General features: G+C 42.5%; 1 protein-coding gene across 2 annotated transcripts in view; it reads right to left on the bottom strand.

The window, feature by feature from the left end:
* Positions 1 to 14,249, bottom strand: part of PSMD11 (proteasome 26S subunit, non-ATPase 11) — a 39,034-nt gene extending 24,785 nt beyond the window's left edge. Inside the window, exons 1-3 of one of the 2 annotated variants that reach the window (XM_054459982.2) lie at positions 14,058 to 14,249; positions 11,626 to 11,727; positions 4,053 to 4,177 (exon numbers count right to left, since the gene is read on the bottom strand). In XM_054459982.2, coding sequence (XP_054315957.1) covers positions 4,053 to 4,177; positions 11,626 to 11,727; positions 14,058 to 14,148 — 318 coding nt within the window. In that variant the 5' untranslated portion in view covers positions 14,149 to 14,249. The remainder of the gene's footprint in view (positions 1 to 4,052; positions 4,178 to 11,625; positions 11,728 to 14,057) is intronic. The other variant, XM_054459983.2, reaches the window with a different exon arrangement.
* Between the last annotated feature and the right edge of the window lie 6,956 nt (positions 14,250 to 21,205).

Here is a 21,205-nt window from a genome sequence, read left to right as displayed (position 1 = left end):
ACTGTACTGGGAATGAGGAAGGCTCTGTGGTACTGCAAGGCACATAGTGCTTCACCTGAGTGAGACTGTATTACAGTAAAGGAGATAAGGCAAGTGTAAAGCAATTGTCATACAAGGCAGAATACTCAGAAATAGAGCATGTACAAAATACAACGTGAGTCACTGAAAGAGTTAAAACCACATTAAAGTCAGGAAGGAAAGAGTTCAGAGGAGGTAGAACTTGAGATAAGATTATGGAAGAGAAAGGTACAGCATGAAGGTCATACAGGCTTGCTCAGCAAACAGCCAGGGATCCAACATGGCTGACATATTTGATATACTTAGTAGAGTCCTCGGAGATTAGACTACTGCAGTAGGTTGCAGTAGGTTGTATTATAGAAAACCATTAATTATCTAATTCTGCAGGCAATGGAAAGCCACTGAAGGTTTGAGTTGTGGGAGAAGAGGGAGAGGAATAAAATTATCAGAGGGCTATTTGGTAAGGTATCTCTGACAATGATGGAATGAGGCTTTTACAGTAGCCAAGTAAAAAATAATTAAGAACCAAACTAGATAGTAGTTGTAAAGAGAGAACATGGCTGGGCGCAGTAGCTCACGCCTATAATCGCAGTACTTTGGGAGGCCGAGGCTGGCAGATCACAAGGTCAGGAGTTCGAGACCAGCCGGGCCAACATGGTGAAACTCTGTCTCTACTAAAAATACAAAAATTAGCCAGGTGTGGTGGCAGGCACCTGTAATCCCAGCTACTTGGGAGGCTAAGGCAGGAGAATTGCTTGAACCCAGTAGGCAGAGGTTGCAGTGAGCCAAGATCGTAATACTGCACTCCAGCCTGGGTGACAGAGCAAGACTCCATCTCGGGGGGGAGAAAAAAAAAAAAGAGAGAGAGAACAAATACAAAAGAGGTAGAGAGGCAGATAATGAAGAAAGCTGAATTGACAAAATTTAACAAATGGTTGGATGTTGAGGTTGCCCATATTGAGTTTGAGGTGCAGGTGAGACAGTCTGGATGATTCACAATTTGCTCCAAAACAAGCAAATAACCTATAATCCACAAAAATTACCAAAAGAAGTCCTACTTAGTGGAATAAGACTCTGGTTCATGATAAAAGCAAAGCTGCTAACCATCAAAAAAATCAGCCTTAGCCAGGCGTAGTGCTGCACACCTGTAATCCCAGGACTTGGAAGGGCAAGGCAGGCAGATCATTTGAGACTAGGAGTTCAAGACCAGCCTGGGCAACATGGCAAAACCTCATCTCTACAAAAATACAAAAATTAGCCGAGTGTAGTGGTGCGTGCCTGTAGTTCCAGCTAAGCAGGAGGCTGAGGCAAGAGGATCACTTGACTCCAGGAGGTTGAGGCTGCAGTGAGCCAAGATTCTGCCACTGCACTCCAGCCTGGGCAACAGAGCAAGGCTGTCTCAAAAAACAAAAATAGCCTTTACTAAAAACTAAAATGACACTGATGATAAAATGATACAATGCCTAAAAGTGTTTCCTTTCACTCTAAGGAAAGGAAGAAAGGTCTTTAGTTTATATAAATGTAATGTGCAATGAACAATGACAACATATAACCACAGTTAAGGGAGAGCCTAACCAGTCAGGGAGCCATATGACAAAGGCCAGGAAATCCTACTAGCGAACTATAGCAGAGAACTCGAATGGATTTCCACAAAGGAATAGGAGAAATGATCATTAAACAAATGCAAGTCAGGCGCAGTGGCTCACGCCTGTAATCTCAGCACTTTGGGAGGCCGAGGCGGGTGGATCACCTGAGGTCAGGAGTTCAAAACCAGCCTGACCAACATGGTAAAACCCCGTCTCTACTAAAAATACAAAATTAGGGCCGGGCACAGTGGCTCACGCCTGTAATCCCAGGATTTTGGGAGGCCGAGGCAGGCAGATCACGAGGTCAGGAGATCAAGACCATCCTAACACTTTGAAACCCCGTCTCTACTAAAAAATTACAAAAAATTAGCCAGGCGTGGTGGCAGGCGCCTGTAGTCCCAGCTACTGGGGAGGCTGAGGCAGGAGAATGGCGTGAATCTGGCAGGCGGAGCTTGCAGTGAGCCGAGATCGTGCCACTGCACTCCAGCCTGGGCGACAGAGCGAGACTCCGTCTCAAAAAAAATAAAAAAAAAAAATTAGCCGGGCATGGTAATGCATGCCTGTAGTCCCAGCTACTCAGAAGGCTGAGGCAGGAGAATCCCTTGAACCCGGGAGGCGGAGGTTGCAGTGAGCCAAGATCACGCCATTGCACTCCAGCCTGGGCAACGAGTGAAACTCCATCGCCAATAAAAAAAAAACAAATGCTGTTCTATCCGCTGAGTGAGCTCTAGGTTATGGGGACGGATAATTTCAGAAACTTCAGTGTGCAAAAAGGAGCAGCTTCCATAATTAACTTTTCTGCCCAAAAACTTCCAAGTAACATTTATCAGTCAGTTTCAAATTAACATTTACTGATCAGTCTATTTTAAGGTACTCTATTTCAAACAAAGGATGGTACCACTTTCACGAGTTTTTTTTTTTTTTTTTTGAGACAGAGTCTCGCTCTGTCACCCAGGCTGGAGTGCAATGGGGTGATCTCGGCTCACTGCAAGCTCCACCTCCCGGATTCACGCCATTCTCCTGCCTCAGCCTCCCAAGTAGCTGGGACTACAGGCGCCCGCCACCACACCCGGCTAAATTTTTTGTATTTTTAGTAGAAACGGGGTTTCACCATGTTAGCCAGGATGGTCTCAATCTCCTGACCTCGTGGTCCGCCTGCCTTGGCCTCCCAAAGTGCTGGGATTACAGGCGTGAGCCACTGCGCCCGGCCTCATGAGTTTTTTAAAGTATAATTTTAAAAAAAGTTAGATAAGACTAATACCCTAAATAATTTTTAATTTTTTCATTATAATAACTGACACTTTAATTCAAAATAGCCATCTAACTTTTTATATACTATCATTAAACAGTTTTGCCAGAGACATAAATCTGAAGACTGCTCTATAAATGAATTTTCTACAAATAAAGTTAGTATATAGTGTTTAAATCAGGATTCAAAGAATCATTAAAGCCAGATTTTACAAAAGGTATGATTCCAAAGTAGGATCCACGTGTCCTAGGTTTCTGAAATTCCCATTTATTCAATATGCTACTATGGCCTTTCATACCTTTCACACCCACAGAGGCTACAGCAAACAATCAGACATGTAACCAACTAGCAATTCTGCCATTACATTATCTGACATTTTACATTTGTTTACTGCCTGCCTTCCCCATTAAAAAATAATCCTCATAACAGTGACTGTGTTTTTACAACTGTATCCCCAATACCTAAAACAGTGCCTAACACGTAGCAGGCACTCAATGAGTACTGATCAATATATCCATAAGAAAAACAACAACTATATTCTTCCTACAAACAGATTCAAGCAATGACAATATACCCTGCTTGAATCTGCCACTTTTTACAGAATGATGTTTAATTTTGGTATGTGTCTCTTCCTGAATTGCAGAAAATACAGTTATCTTTGAGAAGGTTGGAAGATTCAGTGATTACAGAGAAGCACTCTTTAATACAGCTCAGGGTCTAGTCTGAACTTGTGGGACACGTACAGGAACACCAGAGTCACTTCTGCACAATGAGACACAAATGGATGGATGCTCACCCCTCAATAAAGGCATATATGCAGTACAAAACATGCTAAGAAGGAATACCACAAGACTTAATTAGTGCTCAGAAGGAGCTTTGTGACACGAGATGAAAGGTACCACAGACACAGAAAACATTACAAAGGTGTGGCAATACAATACCTCAAAGACAAGAATCAGTTTGTGACCCTGATGTAATGAGGATTCCAGGGACCACTGACAATCTCCACTTACAAAGCAAAGCATGGAACAGACCCAAAGTATCAAATGCCCTGTAACAAAGAGAAACTGACATGATAAGTCCTGCGCTGTCCTCCCAGCTTTCCCTTCCACATTAGTACTAAAGTGCAGGCAGGCATTTCTTTCATGGAAACAAACTTTTCTCCATATTGTCTACTTTCTGTCATTAATATCACTTACCTCCTGCCCTGTAGCTGCTTCCATATCAAGAAACAGATCAAGAAGAGATCGGACCAGGCGAGCTGCTTTAGCCTTGCTGATGGAATTCAAGAAGGGTCGTACATACTTCAGGAGTCCTCCAAGCTCTGTATGAAAGGCAATTCAAAAAGAGAAGTAAACATCAACATTTGAGACAAAATACCCACTTAAGAAACTGACCCAACGTCATAAAAATCGGTACTTACATCACTGGAATCAGTCTAAGTGAAACTTACTAGGAGTTTAAAGCATTCCTAGCAAATAGCAGAATAGCAAAAATAAGTTAACATCATATACCAAATTTGCATTCTGTTCCCTACTCAGCCACTGGATTACTATGAAGTTCCAGGAAAAGCTCATGTCTCTGCTTCATTTATCCATCTTAATGAAAGATAAACAGCAAAGTATTCATAATCTCAAAAAGCAGTTTTCTAGAACATGAAATATGCTGTGTCCCTGCCACCTTCACAAAATTACTTCCTCACAACCAATAAATATGATCAGGTTATAGAAGTAATTTTTTTCTAACTTCCAAGTCTGCTTCAGCTGTTCCCCTTAGACAGAGATTTTTCCTTTTTCCTGTCTTTCTGCAGTGCTCCCCAGTTTAGCCTTTCTGCATTATCACTTCCCTGGCACTCTTCTGAATAAACTTTTCACATAGAAGAGTGTTTTGCCCTTAAAGTGCTGCTATATCTCTTTTAAATTCCTCATTAATCTTCAAAACCTAAGTCTTAAACTATGACCAAAAAAGGGATCCATCATAGAGCTTTTCCCCCCCTATATAGAAGAGGGCAGTATATGAACTCTAAAGAAACATCTTTCAAAACAATAAACTAGAGATATGCTTGTCAAATAGTAAAAATTAGAGAATGTCTCAACTAAACAACTAAGGAGGTATTTTTGGAATGTGGGTTAAAATTACTTTAGTGCCACTGCCTCTTTAATATTCTCCAATTGCAGACTCACCCTCCTGAGAACTCTAATTCAGGGCAAGCAAACCTCACCCTCCAGAGAATGCTAATTCAAGGCCCTGAAATCCTCATCTGCCTGAATAGTCAGAGAATGCATGGGACTGTGTCCGGTACTTAAGAACTTGATATAGAGTAGAAAAGTTCATCTTTTCCCTTTACTCCCCAGTAATGACCTTTGATTACCAATGTTTAAAACTTTTTGCCATTCTGCCACCTCATTCACCTCTGCACAAGACTACAGTATATACTCCTGCTTTCAAGAGGCACTAATGCCATAATCCCATCTGAAATGTCTTGCCATCTTCTCAGTCTATATAAATCTTATATTTCCTTTTAGGTCCATCTGAAGTCCTATTGAGTTTTCCATGTAACTCCAGTCTACAGTGATTCTCCCCCTCAAATTCCTTTTGCATTTATTTCAATTATATTATGTAATGATAGCTTTTTAAAAGTAGTCTGAAGCAACGTCCCTTTCTCCCACAGAATTTCCTCCTGTGCCTGAACAATTCTGAATGATTTCTAGTCGCAGAAATGTTCACAAAGCAGCCTATTCCAATGTTGGCCAAAACAAATTATTCCTTTTTGAAACACAAAACACAAATCTATACCTTCTTTCACATGGCTTTAAATACTTAAAGAGAATTATCATTTACATTTCCCTAATTTTCCCTTTATCCAAGCTTAACATCTTTGGCTATTTCAACTGTTCCTCCAAAGTCCTTGTTTCTAGGTAACTTAGTTGCTCTCCTCTGAACAAACTCTACTTTGTAAAGGTACTACTTGTGGTATTTTGTGGTACCCAGAAATGAAAACAATTGCTCCAGGTAGGGTCTGACAATAGACCAGGAGGCAATTTAATTCTCTTGATCTGGCCATGATATGTAACACAAGATAGCATGTTTTGCTTTTTCTAACACCTCTCTTTGTTCAGACTGAGCCCATTAAAGTCCTTTTTAATAGACTACTGTCAAAACAGGTAATTCCCCCAACTTCCTCTGTTTTGAAAAATACTTTAAGTATATAACTTAATCCTTATCGCAACTGAATTTAATCTTCCTGGCTTTGGCAATAACTGTGAATTTTAATTCTGTCTTCTAACTGTACTGAGTCATCTACAAAAATAAATATCCCTTCTGAAATGGCTTTAACCATGATTCCAGATGCTGACCAGAAAAACAAGGACAGATCCTCATGACACAATGCCTGAAGACTTCCCTTCAGGTTGACAAATGATCCATTTATTAACATGTTTTGGATACAGTTATTCAGCCCATTGTAAATTCATAACCTGTACCTGTGATATTAATATTATGGCAAATGTTCAACTACCCTGCTTACATCAGATATGCAGTCTATATCATTCCTCTAATCCAGAGGCTGGCAAACTCTTTCTGTGAAGAGCCAGATAGTAAATTTTTTTGGCTTTGCAGGTTATATGGTCTTAGTAGTAGGTCCTGAACTCAGCCAGTCACACACAATGTGGAAACAAATGGGCGTGGTTTTGTTCCAATAAAACTTTATTTACAAAAACAGGTGGCATGCAGACCCCTGAAAATCTATGGGTCTGATAAAGCTAACCAAAAAGAGAACTAGGCTGGGTGCAGTGGCTCACACCTATAATCCTAGCACTTTGGATGGCCAAGACGGGCAGATTGCTTGAGCCCAGGAGTTTAAGACCAGCCTGTGCAATATGGCGAAACCCCCTCTCTACAAAAATTAGCCAGGCATGGTGGTGAAGGCCTGTAGTCCAAGTTACTTGGGGGGGCTGAGGCAAGAGCATTGCTTGAGCCCAGGAGGTCGAGGCTGCAGTGAGCCAAGGTTGTGCCACTGCACTCCAGCTTGGGTGACAAAGTGAGACTCTGTCTCAAAAAAACAAAACAAAACAGAGAGAACTAAGGTGAATTTGGAATAATCTGTTCACAATAAATCCACTGTTTTTTAAGAGATTACTATCTCCTTATCAAATAATCTGTCCCAGAACTCTACCACTGATGACCATGTATAGTGTCTACTCTTTATTTTTAATTTCTTTATTTCAATGTGCAGCACACAGTGAATACATCTATTCTTTGCATTACCCTCTTGAAAGGCAAGATAACATTTGCCTCAGTTTCCTTATACCTCTCCATGGTTTTTCTCAGAAAAATATATGGCTCTATAGTTACATCTGCTAAAACTATTTTTTTGATAATAAAAGAAACTGTTAGAGCCTAGAGACCTGAACTTATTTACAGAGACTATCTGTTCTGTCTTCTCTCACCTACCATTAATTATCTCTTTCTGCTGTTATTTCTATCTTTCGCAATTTGAAAATCATTTTCCTTCCTAGAAAAGGCAGAAGTGAAATATGAGCTAAGCAGTCTGCCTTTCTAACACCTGCTAGCATTACAATATTTTCTCTAAGCACTGAGTGTTATCCTTCTTACCCCAAGAGAGAAGCAAATGATTGCTTGGTTGTCCCCCTGCATTTCTTTTTCTTTTTTCCTTTTTTTTTTTTTTTTTTTTGAGAAAGAGCCTCACTCAGTCACCCAGGCTGTAGTACAATGGCACAATTGTGGCTCACTGCAGCCTTGACTTCCCAGGCTCAAGTGATCCTCCTGCCTCTGTTTCCCAAGTACCTGGGACACAGGCATGCAACACCACACCCAGTCAATTTTTTGATTTTTTTTGTAGATATGGGGTCTCTTTATGTTACCCATGCTGCTTTAAAAAAAAAAAAAATTAACAGAGATAGTGCCTTCGCTATGTGGTCCAAACTGGTCCACATAACTCCTGGCTTCAAGCAATCCTCCCACCTCAGCTTCCCAAAGTCCTGGGATTACAGGTGTGAGCCACTGTGCCCACCTGCCATTTTTCAGACTCAGTTCATCATCTGTTTTAGTCTACTACTGTTTTATATTCATTGTTGTTTGTATTTCCTGTTTCCTTCCATTTTCATACATACTGAGTTAATTTTTTTTTTAAGTCCCATAAAATCATACTGACTTCCTCCTTTTCTTACTGGGACTATTTGTAATTATATGACCAGATTTTCCTTGTCAGAACCTCACAGAACTTGGCTGGGCGCAGTGGCTCACACCTGGAATCCCAGCACTTTGGGAGGCCGAGGCGGGTGGATCACCTGAGGTCAGGAGTCCAAGACAAGCCTGGCCAACATGGTGAAACCTCATCTCTACTAAAAGAAAAAAAAAAAAAATTAGCCGAGCATGGTGGCTCACGCCTGTAGTCCCAGCTACTTGGGGAGGCTGAGGCACGAGAATCGCTTGAACCCAGGAGGCAGAAGTTGCAGTGAGCCGAGATCACACCACTGCACTCCAGCCTGGGCAACAGAGTGAGACTCAGTCTCAAAAAAAAAAAAGGCCAGGCACAGTGGCTCATGCCTATAATCACAACACTTTGAAAGGCAGAGGTGGGTGGATCATTTGAGGTCAGGAGCCCGAGATCAGCCTGGACAACATGATGAAACTCCGCCTCTCCTAAAAATACAAAAATTTACCGGGGGTGGTGGTGGGCGCCTGTAGTTCCAGCTACTTGGGAGCCTGAGGCAGGACCTCACAGAACTCAACAGATTCCTTTTAAAAGTTTTAGGCTATGAAATCCTGAGCCAAGGCATCATGTCTGATGATGCTCAACACTACTAACACTACTCGCAATCACAATTACACATCAGACATTGTTTTATTTGGTAATCCCCAAGTGATTTTTGTTGGCCAGGGATCCTATCTTAAATTTTTGAGTAGAATACTTAGCACAATGCTATGCATTTATTAAATGCATAAAAAACAAAACTGAACATTAATGGAACAGACATATTTTCTGTTCTCAGGAGCAAACAATACAAACCTATCTATCATTAATAGCAAAGACAGCTAAATATATGTAAGCCTCAACACTTCCTTAGAGTTCCCATTGTGTATACCTATACTCATCAAACTTTCTTAGAAAACAATAAGTAACATGGAAATGTTTTTGAAAGTTCTTATAATTCATCTATTAAATTCCAATAGGTTTAGCAGTACACTTCTAAACTTCTCAGGTCACAAGGCAGGAAGGGCAAGAAATAAGGGGAGAACACATATAAAATAGGAATTTCAAGCAAAACAGTATTTTTGGATGAAAATTACTGAAGTGTTGACTATATACCACACACTGTTCTTAATTCATGCCACTGGAGGAAAGTAGAAATTTGGATATTTCAACAACAAAAAAATCTTTTTTTGAGACAGGTCTTGCTCTGTCACCCAGGCTAGAGCATAGCAGTGTGACCATAGCTGACTACAGCCTCAATCTCCTCGGCTCAAGCAATCCTCCCACCTCAGCCTCCAGAGTAGCTGGGACTACAGGCACATAACACCACACCCAGCTAATTTTTCTATTTTTTGTAGAGACGGGGTCTCACTATGTTGCCAGAGCTGGTCTCAAATTCCTGGGCTCAAGGGATCCTCCTACCTCAGCCTACCAAATTGCTGGGATTACAGGCATGAGCCACCACGCCTGGCTAACAACAAAAAAAATTTTCACATCACTTCAGTTGGCTTTATAATTCAGAAAAATTACCTTATTATATTTTGCATGGATATCAAAACTGTTTTGGAACCCCCCAAGCTCAAATTAACTGACAGACAAGTGGAATCCTTATGTATGTTAAATAGGAAGGAAGTCAGCCTAAGATGAAAAGACACCACCAACCAATGATAACTCATTTAAGTAGACAGTTATAGGAAAGCAATAACCATGATGTCATGTGGCTATATGGGCTCTGAAGTAAGACTACATGAGTTCAAATCCTAGGTCTACCAGTTATTAGTTGAATGAGCTTTGGTAAGTTATTTAACTTTTCTGTGCTCAGTATCCTCATGTGTAAAATGGTAACAGTACCTACTTCAAGTTGTTTCGAGGATTCAATTAAGTTAAACCATGTATGTGTTTAAAAGAGTAACCACTTGGCCACGTGCGGTGGCTCACACCTGTAATCCCATCATTTTGGAAGGCCGAGGCAGGTAGATCACCTGAGGTCAGGAGTTCAAGACCAGCCTGACCAACATGGTGAAACCTCACCTCTACTAAAAAAAAAAAAAATACAAAATTAGCCGGGCATAGTGGCACATGCTGGCAATCCCAGCTACTCGGGAGGCTGAGGTAGTAGAATCGCTTGAACCTGGGAGGCGGAGGTTGCAGTGAGCCGAGATCGCACCATTGCACTCCAGCCTGGGCAACAAGAGCAAAACTCTGTCTCAAAAAAAATAATAATTAAAAAAAAAAAAGAGTTCATAGCACTCAAAAACCATTATGGATGGTTCTTTTCATAGCTACTTAATGATGTTTTAAGTAAGATATAAGGCCCATGTAAACACATCCTCACAATTTCATACATCTTTATTCAGCTCTATAGACTGAGCCTAATAATTAATAAGTTAGTTATCTTTAATTGAAAAAATCACTGGCTGGGCACAATGGCTCACACCTGGAATCCCAGCACTTTGGGAGGCCGAGGTGGGTGTATCATGAGGTCAGGAGTTCAAGACCAGCCTGATCAACATGGTGAAACCCCGTCTCTATTAAAAATACAAAAATTAGCCAGGCTTGGTGGCATGTGCCTATAATTCCAGCTATTCCAGAGGCTGAGGCAGGAGAATCGCTTGAACCCAGGAGGCGGAGGTTGCAGTGAGCCAAGATCGCACCACTGCACTCCAGCCCGGGTGACACAGCGAGACCCCGTCTCAAAAAAAAAAAAAGAAAAAGAAAAAAGAAAAAAAAATCTTTAGTTCTCAAGTTGAAGAAGTTGTGCTAACTAAGCCCCATCATTCTCTTGAACAACAACATAATTTTAGGGAAAATAATTCATGAGGTCACTTACCAGATCTTAATCACATCTAATCAAATGAGCTCTAAATTCACTTTAAACTTGACAAAAAATCACCCATTTAAGTTCAAACAGACTTCTCTCTAAATACTATTACCACTTTACTGGTAAAAAGTCCTTCCTGATCAAAAGGACTCCCTTCTCATTCCAAGGACACACCCATCATCAGAATATTATGTCAAATCTAATCAGTCAATGGTTCAATTACAACTAGAATGTTTGAGCAATGATGTGCACAAAGTCCTAGGTATGAATAGAGAAGTCTTGGGAAGGCTCCATTTAATGTCTTACTCATTCTCATTCTGAATCTATCAGAAAAAAATGACAGTGAGTCACTTGGATACAAAATCCTTTGTCATTTTTAAATCAGGTGCTTAAAGTTGTTATCTATCTTAAATACATCAGAGTTGCTCAGTGAAATTATTGAAGACTGTTACTGCCTCTATGTAAGGGAATACAGTGAGAATTCAAAAACCAGAAACAAATCAGAAATCACTATATCCGAACAAAAATAAGATTGTCTCTCATTTGCAAAACTAAACTACCATGAAAGAAGTGAGTTTAAAGGCCACTTAATTGCTTGCTAAAAAACTGAAGCTCAACCAGTTGCCAAGCAAATAAAGCTGAATTCAGTTTGTTGATCAGTCCCATGATTCTTCACTCCAACAAAAGACAGGAATTTCACTGAGCATTTCAGGTACAATCCATGTGTAGCACTTACCTGCAGCTTGTCCAGTCTTTGCCAGGAGAGATCCCAGTTCCAGGATGCTCTGCTCTTTGACTTGCACTGCCTCTTCATCGTTTTCCTGAATGTCACGCTTCACTGGGAGAGGAAAATGCAAACCCTCTTAAAATTCTGACCAAAAAATGAAGACTGAGGGAAATTTCACCCTCATAAGATTCATTACAAACTCAAACATATTTACCAAAAGACAAATTCTAGAGTTTAAAAAAAAAAAAACTCTAAGCCAGGGAAAAAAAAAGATCATATATACATAGAATATGCTCCATGTAAATCATAAAAAAAAGATTCTTCTCTTTGATTTTAAATGTGCCTTTTCATTCTACCCAGCAGAATTTTGCTTACCTACATACACTAAGTTTCTGTTGTGGTCACTTGGTTAAAGCAAAATTAAAACAAAACAAATCCTTCATACTTATGGTGCCAAGATCTGTGCCAGTCACTATTTTATGTGAAGATATTAAACATGCCTGTGCGTTTATTTTAAACTAAAATCAATTGACCAAGTTACTGATGCCTATAAGTCAAAAGCCTTTCAATAAACTTTAGGTCTGTGCAAAGCCTCAGCTGATGGGTGTGTTAGGGATAAGCAGGTCTATACAGCCATTCAAGAAAAGCAACTCTATCAAAGCCCCAGATCCTGCACAGCTACACTTAGGAAAGACTGCCACTTTTTAATGCATTGAGGTCTGTTAAAATAACTTTGTGCTATCTGTCCTGTTTTCAACAGTTAATAACTATTTTAACATTCAAACATGGAATAGCCTCTCCAAGTTTGTAGTGATCACCACTAGTTACTACTACTCTTACAAAGCATCATGACTTGACAAAAACCAAGATTTTGATACTCCATGATGGAGTCCAGAAAAAGTAAGGCCGTCAACCATCATGACTCAAGCTTGCTCTAACAGTGAAGCTTTCCCCTAGAATAGTGGGCCAAGAGGAGATACTCTAATTGTAATATTTGACGTAATTTCTACTTTATGAAAGACAAAATATTAGGCACTAGACACAGACAATTAAAATTCATGCTCCTCACATTAGTACTAAATAATAGTGTGTACTCAGAATAAAATACCCATGTAACGGTGATTGAGATGACTCTGGTTCCGCAGAAGTAACTAACCTAAGATCAGAACTTTTAAAATGAAACACCTTTTACCAATATCATTCAAAGATACATCTTGACGCCCACTTCCTCTCCTTCTCTAGTATCCCCAATGATAAAGTATCAAGATCTTGTCATTGTCCTTTCTCCGTGCAGGTCTGGAATATCAAAATTCAACACACTAAGTCAAATGCCAACATCTTCCAAGTCCCACATACAGGTGCATTCTCATACTACTTGTTGAGCCAATTCAGATCTTCCCAAACTACACTAAAAAGATTCCATTACATGTGCAGTGAAGAGCTGGTCCAAGCCCTAATTGAATCCTTTATGAGTAAACATTAAAGTCTTCCTCTGTCATTATAAATTTCTGTTCACACTTGAATCCCAACAGAAAGCTGCCGGAAGCGACTGGCTGGGGTTCCCATTTCAGTTTTCCTGTTGTGTGCAGGTGTAAGACCATCGTATTACAGTGTTAAGAAATTTTAATTTTTCCAGCAACATGCAGCCGACCCGTTCCGAAGAATTCCCTAAACTCCGCGGCTGACAACTAACTCCCTTAACTCACTTCCAACCCCTACAGGGAGTCTGGGAAGATTAGTCACCTCCTCTAGCCAGGCGGTCCCGCTCCAACACCTCACTCTTACACCCTACACAGGGCAGATGAGCGTCTCGGCCACCTCCACAAACCAAATGCCAATCTGAGGTGTGTGTCACCCCTGAATTTCCCACATTCTGAAAGAGACCCTCCTCTTAGTGGAGCTTTCTGCCGTGGGGCTGAGGAGTAGCAGCTCCCAGCGTCCCGTGGAAGGAAACTCCCAGAGAAGAGCAAGCGCTCACGCTCCCACCCAGAGCAGGCTGTGCTGATTACAACGGCGGGAAATGCCCGTCCTAAGCTGGTTTCGCCAAAGCCTTTCAAGTAGAGACTCTAGGACCAGTCCGTGACAAGTACGCCGGCCGGCACTGCTCCGGGTCCCAGACCAGCTCGTGCGGGCCAGAGCCGGGGACACGGCTAGGGAGGGATGGGGGCCCGGCCCGGCCCACTCTCCCACCCTACGCTGAGCCCCCCGTGAGTCAGCAGCCGACGAGGGGACCCGGGGATTGCCTCAAGTCCTCCCACAAGAGGGAGACCTGGGGGGCTCTGGAGAGCTCCGAGCGGCCTGCGCCCCCGGCCCGGCCCCCCTCACACACACAGTGAGTCAGCAGCACCAGAGCCGGCTAGCCCGGCCCCTCTCCGCTGCCGCCGACCGACATAAGCCCAGCGGGACCGGCGGGGCCGGGGAGGCGGCGCGGCGACCTTTACCGATGGAGTGGAGGATGTCGATGGAGGCCTCCCGGTCGGTGCTGAGTAGAGACTGGGCTCTCTGGAACTCCACCACCGCCGCCGCCGCCATCTTACCGCTCTCACACCGTCCCCGGCCGCGGCCGCCGACGCCGGAAACACACACCCGGAAAGCCCGCCCTCGCGTCCCTCCGCCTGTAGCTCCCGCGGCTCCGTTCCCAGAGCACTCCGGGAGTTGTAGTCTCTCCGCCGGGCGCGGGCTGAGGGGTGGGGAGAGCGGGACCGCCTCGCAGGTGGCCTGCAAGCTCCCCAGCGCCTCCTAGCGGGCGGCCGGCGAGGAAAAGAGGCGGTGCCCCGCAGTGGGAGCTCAAGATCGGTCCCCGCCCACCCCAAAAGAGGCTTCTTGATTCCGGCCCTGCTCGCGCACCCCTGAGAGGGGTTCCTGAGTACCGGGCTAGGTATTGAGTCAAATCTGTGTGGCTTTCTTTGCGGCTTCCACGATTTAACCATTCATTTAGGACGATAAGTGACCTTATAAAGTGCTCGCTATGTGGCAAAGAATAGCACCATTCGCATGCGTTCCAGTGTCTGATGCCTGGGCGCCGCACACACGCTTTCCAGGCTTGACTCCCGCAGAACGCTGGCCGGCAGGTGGGCAAACCCGCCAGGACCGGAGAAAACTGTCCTCACGCGCCCATTTAACCTTGGGACAGTGCTGGACGTGATGAAGTGAAACATCACCTTTGCTCCATTCACGCCACAAATACCTCTTGGGAATCCACAGAAGCCTCACCCAGCTCCCAGCTCAAAAAAAAAAAAAAGGATTTTAGAGACAGAGTCATGCTCTGTTGCCTAGGCTGGAGAGCAGTGGCATGATCATAGCTCACTGTAGCCTGGAACTCCTGGGCTCAAGTGATGCTCCTGCCTCAGCCTCCTGAGTAGCTGGGACTATAGGGATGCACTACAATGCCTGGCTGATTTTTTTTTTTTTTTTTTTTTTTTGAGATGGAGTCTTGCTCTCTTGCCCAGGCTGGAGTGCAGTGGCGCGATCTCTGCTCACTGCAACCTCCGCCTCCTGGGTTCATACCATTCTCCTGCCTCAGCCTCCTGAGTAGCTGGGACTACAGGCGCCCACCACCACGCCCAGCTAATTTTTTGTATTTATTTATTTTTTTTATTATACTTTAAGTTTTAGGGTACATGTGCACAATGTGCAGGTTAGTTACATATGTATACGTGTGCCATGCTGGTGTGCTGCACCCATTAACTCGTCATTTAGCATGAGGTATATCTCCCAATGCTATCCCTCCCCCCTCCCCCACCCCACAACAGCCCCCAGAGTGTGATGGTCCCCTTCCTGTGTCCATGTGTTCTCATTGTTCAATTCCCACCTATGAGTGAGAATATGCAGTGTTTGGTTTTTTGTTCTTGCGATAGTTTACTGAGAATGATGATTTCCAATTTCATCCATGTCCCTACAAAGGACATGAACTCATCATTTTTTATGACTGCATAGTATTCCATGGTGTATATGTGCCACATTTTCTTAATCCAGTCTATCATTGTTGGACATTTGGGTTGGTTCCAAGTCTTTGCTATTGTGAATAATGCCGCAATAAACATATGTGTGCATGTGTCTTTATAGCAGCATGATTTAGAGTCCTTTGGGTATATACCCAGTAATGGGATGGCTGGGTCAAATGGTATTTCTAGTTCTAGATCCCTGAGGAATCGCCACACTGACTTCCACAAGGGTTGAACTAGTTTACAGTCCCACCAACAGTGTAAAAGTATTCCTATTTCTCCACATCCTCTCCAGCACCTGTTGTTTCCTGACTTTTTAATGATTGCCATTCTAACTGCTGTGAGATGGTATCTCATTGTGGTTTTGATTTGCATTTCTCTGATGGCCAGTGATGGTGAGCATTTTTTTCATGTGTTTTTTTGGCTGCATAAATGTCTTCTTTTGAGAAGTGTCTGTTCATGTCCTTTGCCCGCTTTTGATGGGGTTGTTTGTTTTTTTCTTGTAAATTTGTTGGAGTTCATTGTAGATTCTGGATATTAGCCCTTTGTCAGATGAGTAGGTTGCGAAAATTTTCTCCCATATTGTAGGTTGCCTGTTCACTCTAATGGTAGTTTATTTTGCTATGCAGAAGCTCTTTAGTTTAATTAGATCCCATTTGTCAATTTTGGCTTTTGTTGCCATTGCTTTTGGTGTTTTAGACATGAAGTCCTTGCCCATGCCTATGTCCTGAATGGTAATGCCTAGGTTTTCTTCTAGGGTTTTTATGGTTTTAGGTCTAACGTTTAAGTCTTTAATCCATCTTGAATTAATTGTTGTATAAAGTGTAAGGAAGGGATCCAGTTTCAGCTTTCTCCATATGGCTAGCCAGTTTTCCCAGCACCATTTATTAAATAGGGAATCCTTTCCCCATTGCTTGTTTTTCTCAGGTTTGTCAAAGATCAGATAGTTGTAGAATTTTTTGTATTTTTAGTAGAGAGAGGGTTTCACTGTGTTAGCCAGGATGGTCTCGATCTGCTGACCTCGTGATCTGCTCACCTCGGCCTCCCAAAGTGCTGGGATTACAGGCGTCAGCCACCGTGCCTGGCCCAGCTGATTTTTTTTTTTTTTTTTTTTTTTTTTGAGAGACAAGGTCTTGCTATGTTGCCCAGGCTGGTCTCAAACTCCTGGCCTCAAGGGATTCCCCCAACCTTGACCTCCCAAAGTGCTGGGATGACAGGCATGAGCCACTATGCCCAGCCTATTTCATTTGTTTGAATCTCATCTCCCTCCAAAAGGTTGCAGGACTACATGCTATAGAAAACGAGCACAGAATTTGAAGTCAGACAAACATGGAGCTCAATATTACCTCTGCTACCAACTAATAGTCCAATTATTTAAACTATCTGATGCAAAGTTTGATCATCAGTAAAACTATTTTAAAAATCGATTTTACTTAATGGATGTACAATAATGTGACTGTATTTAATGCCACAGAACTTTTTTTTGTTTTGTTTTGTTTTTTGTTTTTTGGTTTTTTTTTGAGATGGAGTCTCACATTGTCACCCAGGCTGGAGTGCAGTGGTGTAATCTCAGCTCACTGTACCCTCTGCCTCCTGGGTTCAAGAGATTCTCGTGCCTCGGCCTCCTGAGTAGCTGGGACTACATGCACCCGCCACCAAGCTCTGCTAATTTTTGCATTTTTAGTAGAGAGAGGGTTTCGCCATGTTGGCCAGGCTAGTCACGAACTTCTGATCTCAAGTGATCTGCCTGCCTTGGCCTCCCAAAGTGCTGGGATTACATGGGTGAGCCACCACGCCAGGCCAGAACTGTACAATTTTAAATGGTTAAAATGGTAAATTTGATGTTATTCATATTTCACCACAATTTTAAAATTTTACTTCACAGATTTGTTGAAATTTATTTTTTTTTAAGAGACAGGGTCTTGCTATGTTGCCAAGGCAACTCCTGGATTCAAGCCATCCTCCTGCCTTAGTCTCCCAACTAGCCAGAACTACAGGTACACACCACTGTGCCCAGCTTTGAAGTTTAAATTTTTAAAGGAACTAGAACACTTCAGTGCTATGACTGACACATATATAAGTATTCAATCAGTGGCAGTTATTAAAATTGCAATTAAGTTGCTGATTAAATTAGCTGATTAGCACCCACTACTCCCCTTCCTCAGGGAGCCCAGCTGGAGGGCTAAATGAATCTTTAATAGATAATTTTCATAGTAATAGAGTGGTGATCAATTGTCAGTTCTATTTCCCTTTTTTTTTTTTTTTTTTTTTTTAGGAGACAGAGTTCATTCTTGTTGCCTGGGCTGGAGTGCAATGGCATGATCTCGGCTCACCTCAACCTCCGCCTCCCAGGTTCAAGCAATTCTCCTGCTTCAGCCTCCCGAGTAGCTGGGATCACAGGCGCCCACCACCACACCCGGCTGATTTTGTATTTTTAATAGAGATGAGGTTACTCCATGTTGGTCAGGCTGGTCTTAAACTCCCAACCTCAGGTGATCCACCCGCCTCAGCCCCGCAAAGTGCTGGGATTACAGGCATCAGCCACTGCCCGCAGCCCAACAGGTAATTTTCATAGTAATAGAGTGGTGATCAATTGTCAGTTCTAGTTCCCATCTTAAGCTTCCTCATCCTCAGTCTCATCTCCCTCCCCTCCCTGTCATGCTTCTTTCTGTCCTCATGCCACCCCTAAACATGCTACACAGCCCTAATCTTCCCTATGCTACTCTATATTCCAAAACAATTTTTTTCTATATAGCTCTTGATTGTTCACTGATCTTTCTAAACATTTTGTATCCCAAAGTTGAGCAAATAGAGGAATACTATGATGTACTATCCTGCCAATACAAGCATATATGCTCCTCCTTCTCCTCTCTCTCTTAACCTATTGTTACTGGAAAAAGGAGTCTTGGTCCAGACCCCAAGAGAAGGTTCTTGGCTCTCGCATTGGGAAGAATTCAAGGAGAATCGGAGTGCAGGGAGAAGAGATAGTTTATTTAAAGCTACTTCATTATAGAATAGAGTGTCCTCAGAAAGCAAGTGGAGGAACACATAGTCTTTAAGTTTTTCTTCTATAGGGATCTTTGTCTATACAAAGACTAAACTAAGCTGTGCCTACATGCGGATGGGCAGACAGCATGACCAAATTTATTATGGTATTGATTTAAAGAAACCTATCCTTGACATTCTACTGTGTGAGTACATTAAAGCATAACTATCTTTAAAAAAAGCATAATTATCTTGAAAGCAAATCTTGTTATGGATATTGGGACATCTGGGCTTTTCTGTTTTTGTAGAAGTCTGTCCTTGCAGGTAATCTTTAGGTTGTTTCCTCAACTATAAACATCTTATGACCATGGGTCATGCTAGTTTTTTTTTTTTTTTCCAGAGTCTCACTCTTGTTGCCCAGGCTGGAGTGCAATGGCGCAATCTCAGCTCACTGCAACCTCTGCCTTCCGGGTTCAAGTGATTCTCCTGCCTCAGCCTCCCAAGTAGCTGGGATTACAGGCATGCACCACCACACACCCAGCTAATTTTTTTTTTTTTTTTTGAAACGGACTTTCACTCCTATTGCCCAGGCTGGAGTGCAGTGGTGTGATCTTGGCTCACTGCAACCTCCGCCTCCAAGGTTCAAGCGATTCTCCTGCCTTAGCCTCCCGAGTAGCTGGGATTAAAGGTGCCCACCACCACACTGGGCCTAATTTTTGTATTTTTAGTAAAGACAGGGTTTCGCCATGTTGGCCAGGCTGGTCTTGAACTCCCGACCTCAGATGATCTGCCCAGCCCAGCCTTCCAACGTGCTGGGATTACAGGAGTGAGCCACTGCACGTGGTGTGTCTTGCTGGTTTTAAGATGGAGTTGATTGGCCGGGCGAGGTGGCTCACGCCTGTAATCCCAATACTTTGGGAGGCTGAGGCGGGCGGATCACCTGAGGTCAGGAGTTCGAGACCAACCTGGCCAACACTGCAAAACCCCATCTCTACTAAAAGTAGAAAAATTAGCCGGGCGTGGTGGCAGGCGCCTGTAATCCCAGCTACCCAGGAGGCTGAGGCAGGAGAATCGCTCGAACCCAGGAGGCAGAGGTTGCAGTGAGCTGAGATTGTGCCACTGCACTCCAGCCTGGGCAACAAGAGGGAGATTCCGTCTCAAAAAAAAAAAAAGACAGAGTTGATTTTAAAATGGCCTTATTCTGGCTCTCCTAGGCTCCTGCTTCCATAACACTATGACAAGGAGTTAAGGCTTGCAGTTCTACACTAGTGCTGACTCCGTAACTACGCATTCATTACCATTCGAGCTCTGGAGAGGGGGAAAAATAGTAAAAAACAAGGAAAATGTACATTATATTTTTATCTCTTTTGGGGAACCCTTCTCTCACATACTGCCACATCTCCCCAGACCTCCAGACACCTTATCATATTTGAATTGTATTACAGTTCTCTTTTAGTGAAAGTCTGTTAGTGATAACCTTGTCTTTGACTTTATTTTACTCTCACTCTTTATTCATAGTTCAATGGGTATAAAATTCCTACATTGTAACTTTTCAGTCAACATTTTAAAGGTGACTGTCTTCAGTCTAATTGAAGTTCCTTTGTAGGTAATCTATCTTTTCCCTGTAGTTAATTTTAACAAATTTTTTGTTTTCAGCTTTTATCAGCTTCACTACAAAATATTTACATCCTGATCAGGACATACCAACTTTCCTGAATCTCAGGATTCCTGCCTCCCAGTAATCCTGGAAAATTATCTGCCATTATCTCTTCAAATATTGACTTCTCTGTCTCCCTTTTCTCTTGGAAATCTCATTACATGTAAGTTAGATCTGCATTGTCCAGTATAATAGTCACTAGCCGCATATGGCTGTTGAGCACTAGCTAGTCCAAACTGAGCTGCGTGTGGTGTAAGTGCAAAATACACACTGGGTTTCAAAGACAGTAGGAAAAAAAGAATATAAAATATTTATTCATGATTTTATATTACATAATGAAATAATATTTTGGATTAAATTCATGTGTTTCTTTTTACTTTCTGTTAGGTTGGTACTAGAAAATTTTAAATTATATATGTATGTATCTCATATTATATTTCTATTGGACTGTGTAAAACTATCTGCATCTCTTTTCCATATCTTTTATGTTTTCTATCTCCTTGTCTCTCCATACTACCTTACAAGGAATTTTCTTAATTTCATTTAATAGTTAATGGGTTATATCATCAGCTCTTTCTAATCTGCTACTTAATCCATCCACTAAACTTGTTTTGCTTTGTTTTCCAGACAGAGTCTCGCTCTGTTGCCCAGGCTGGAGTGCAGTGGTGCAATCTCAGCTCACTGCAACCTCTGCCTCCTGGGTTCAAGCGATTCTCTGGCCTCAGTCCCCTGAGCAGCTGGTACTACAGACGCATGCCACCATGCCTATTTTGTTGTTATTGTTGTTGTTATTGGGTTTTTGGGTTTTTTTTTGTATTTTTAGTAGAGATGGGGTTTCACCATGTTGGCCAGGCTGGTTTCGAACTCCTGACCTCAAGTGATCCGCCCGCCTTGGCCTCCCAAAGTGCTGGGATTACAGGCGTAAGCCATCGCGCCCAGCCCATTCACTCAACTTTAGTGTTAACCAACTTAAAACATACTTTTTGGTCCTCCTGCTTGCACT

The sequence above is a fragment of the Pongo pygmaeus genome, chromosome 19, assembly GCF_028885625.2.
Source record: "Pongo pygmaeus isolate AG05252 chromosome 19, NHGRI_mPonPyg2-v2.0_pri, whole genome shotgun sequence".
Classification (NCBI taxonomy): Eukaryota; Metazoa; Chordata; class Mammalia; order Primates; family Hominidae; genus Pongo; species Pongo pygmaeus.
This window is presented reverse-complemented; position numbering and strand designations above follow the sequence as displayed.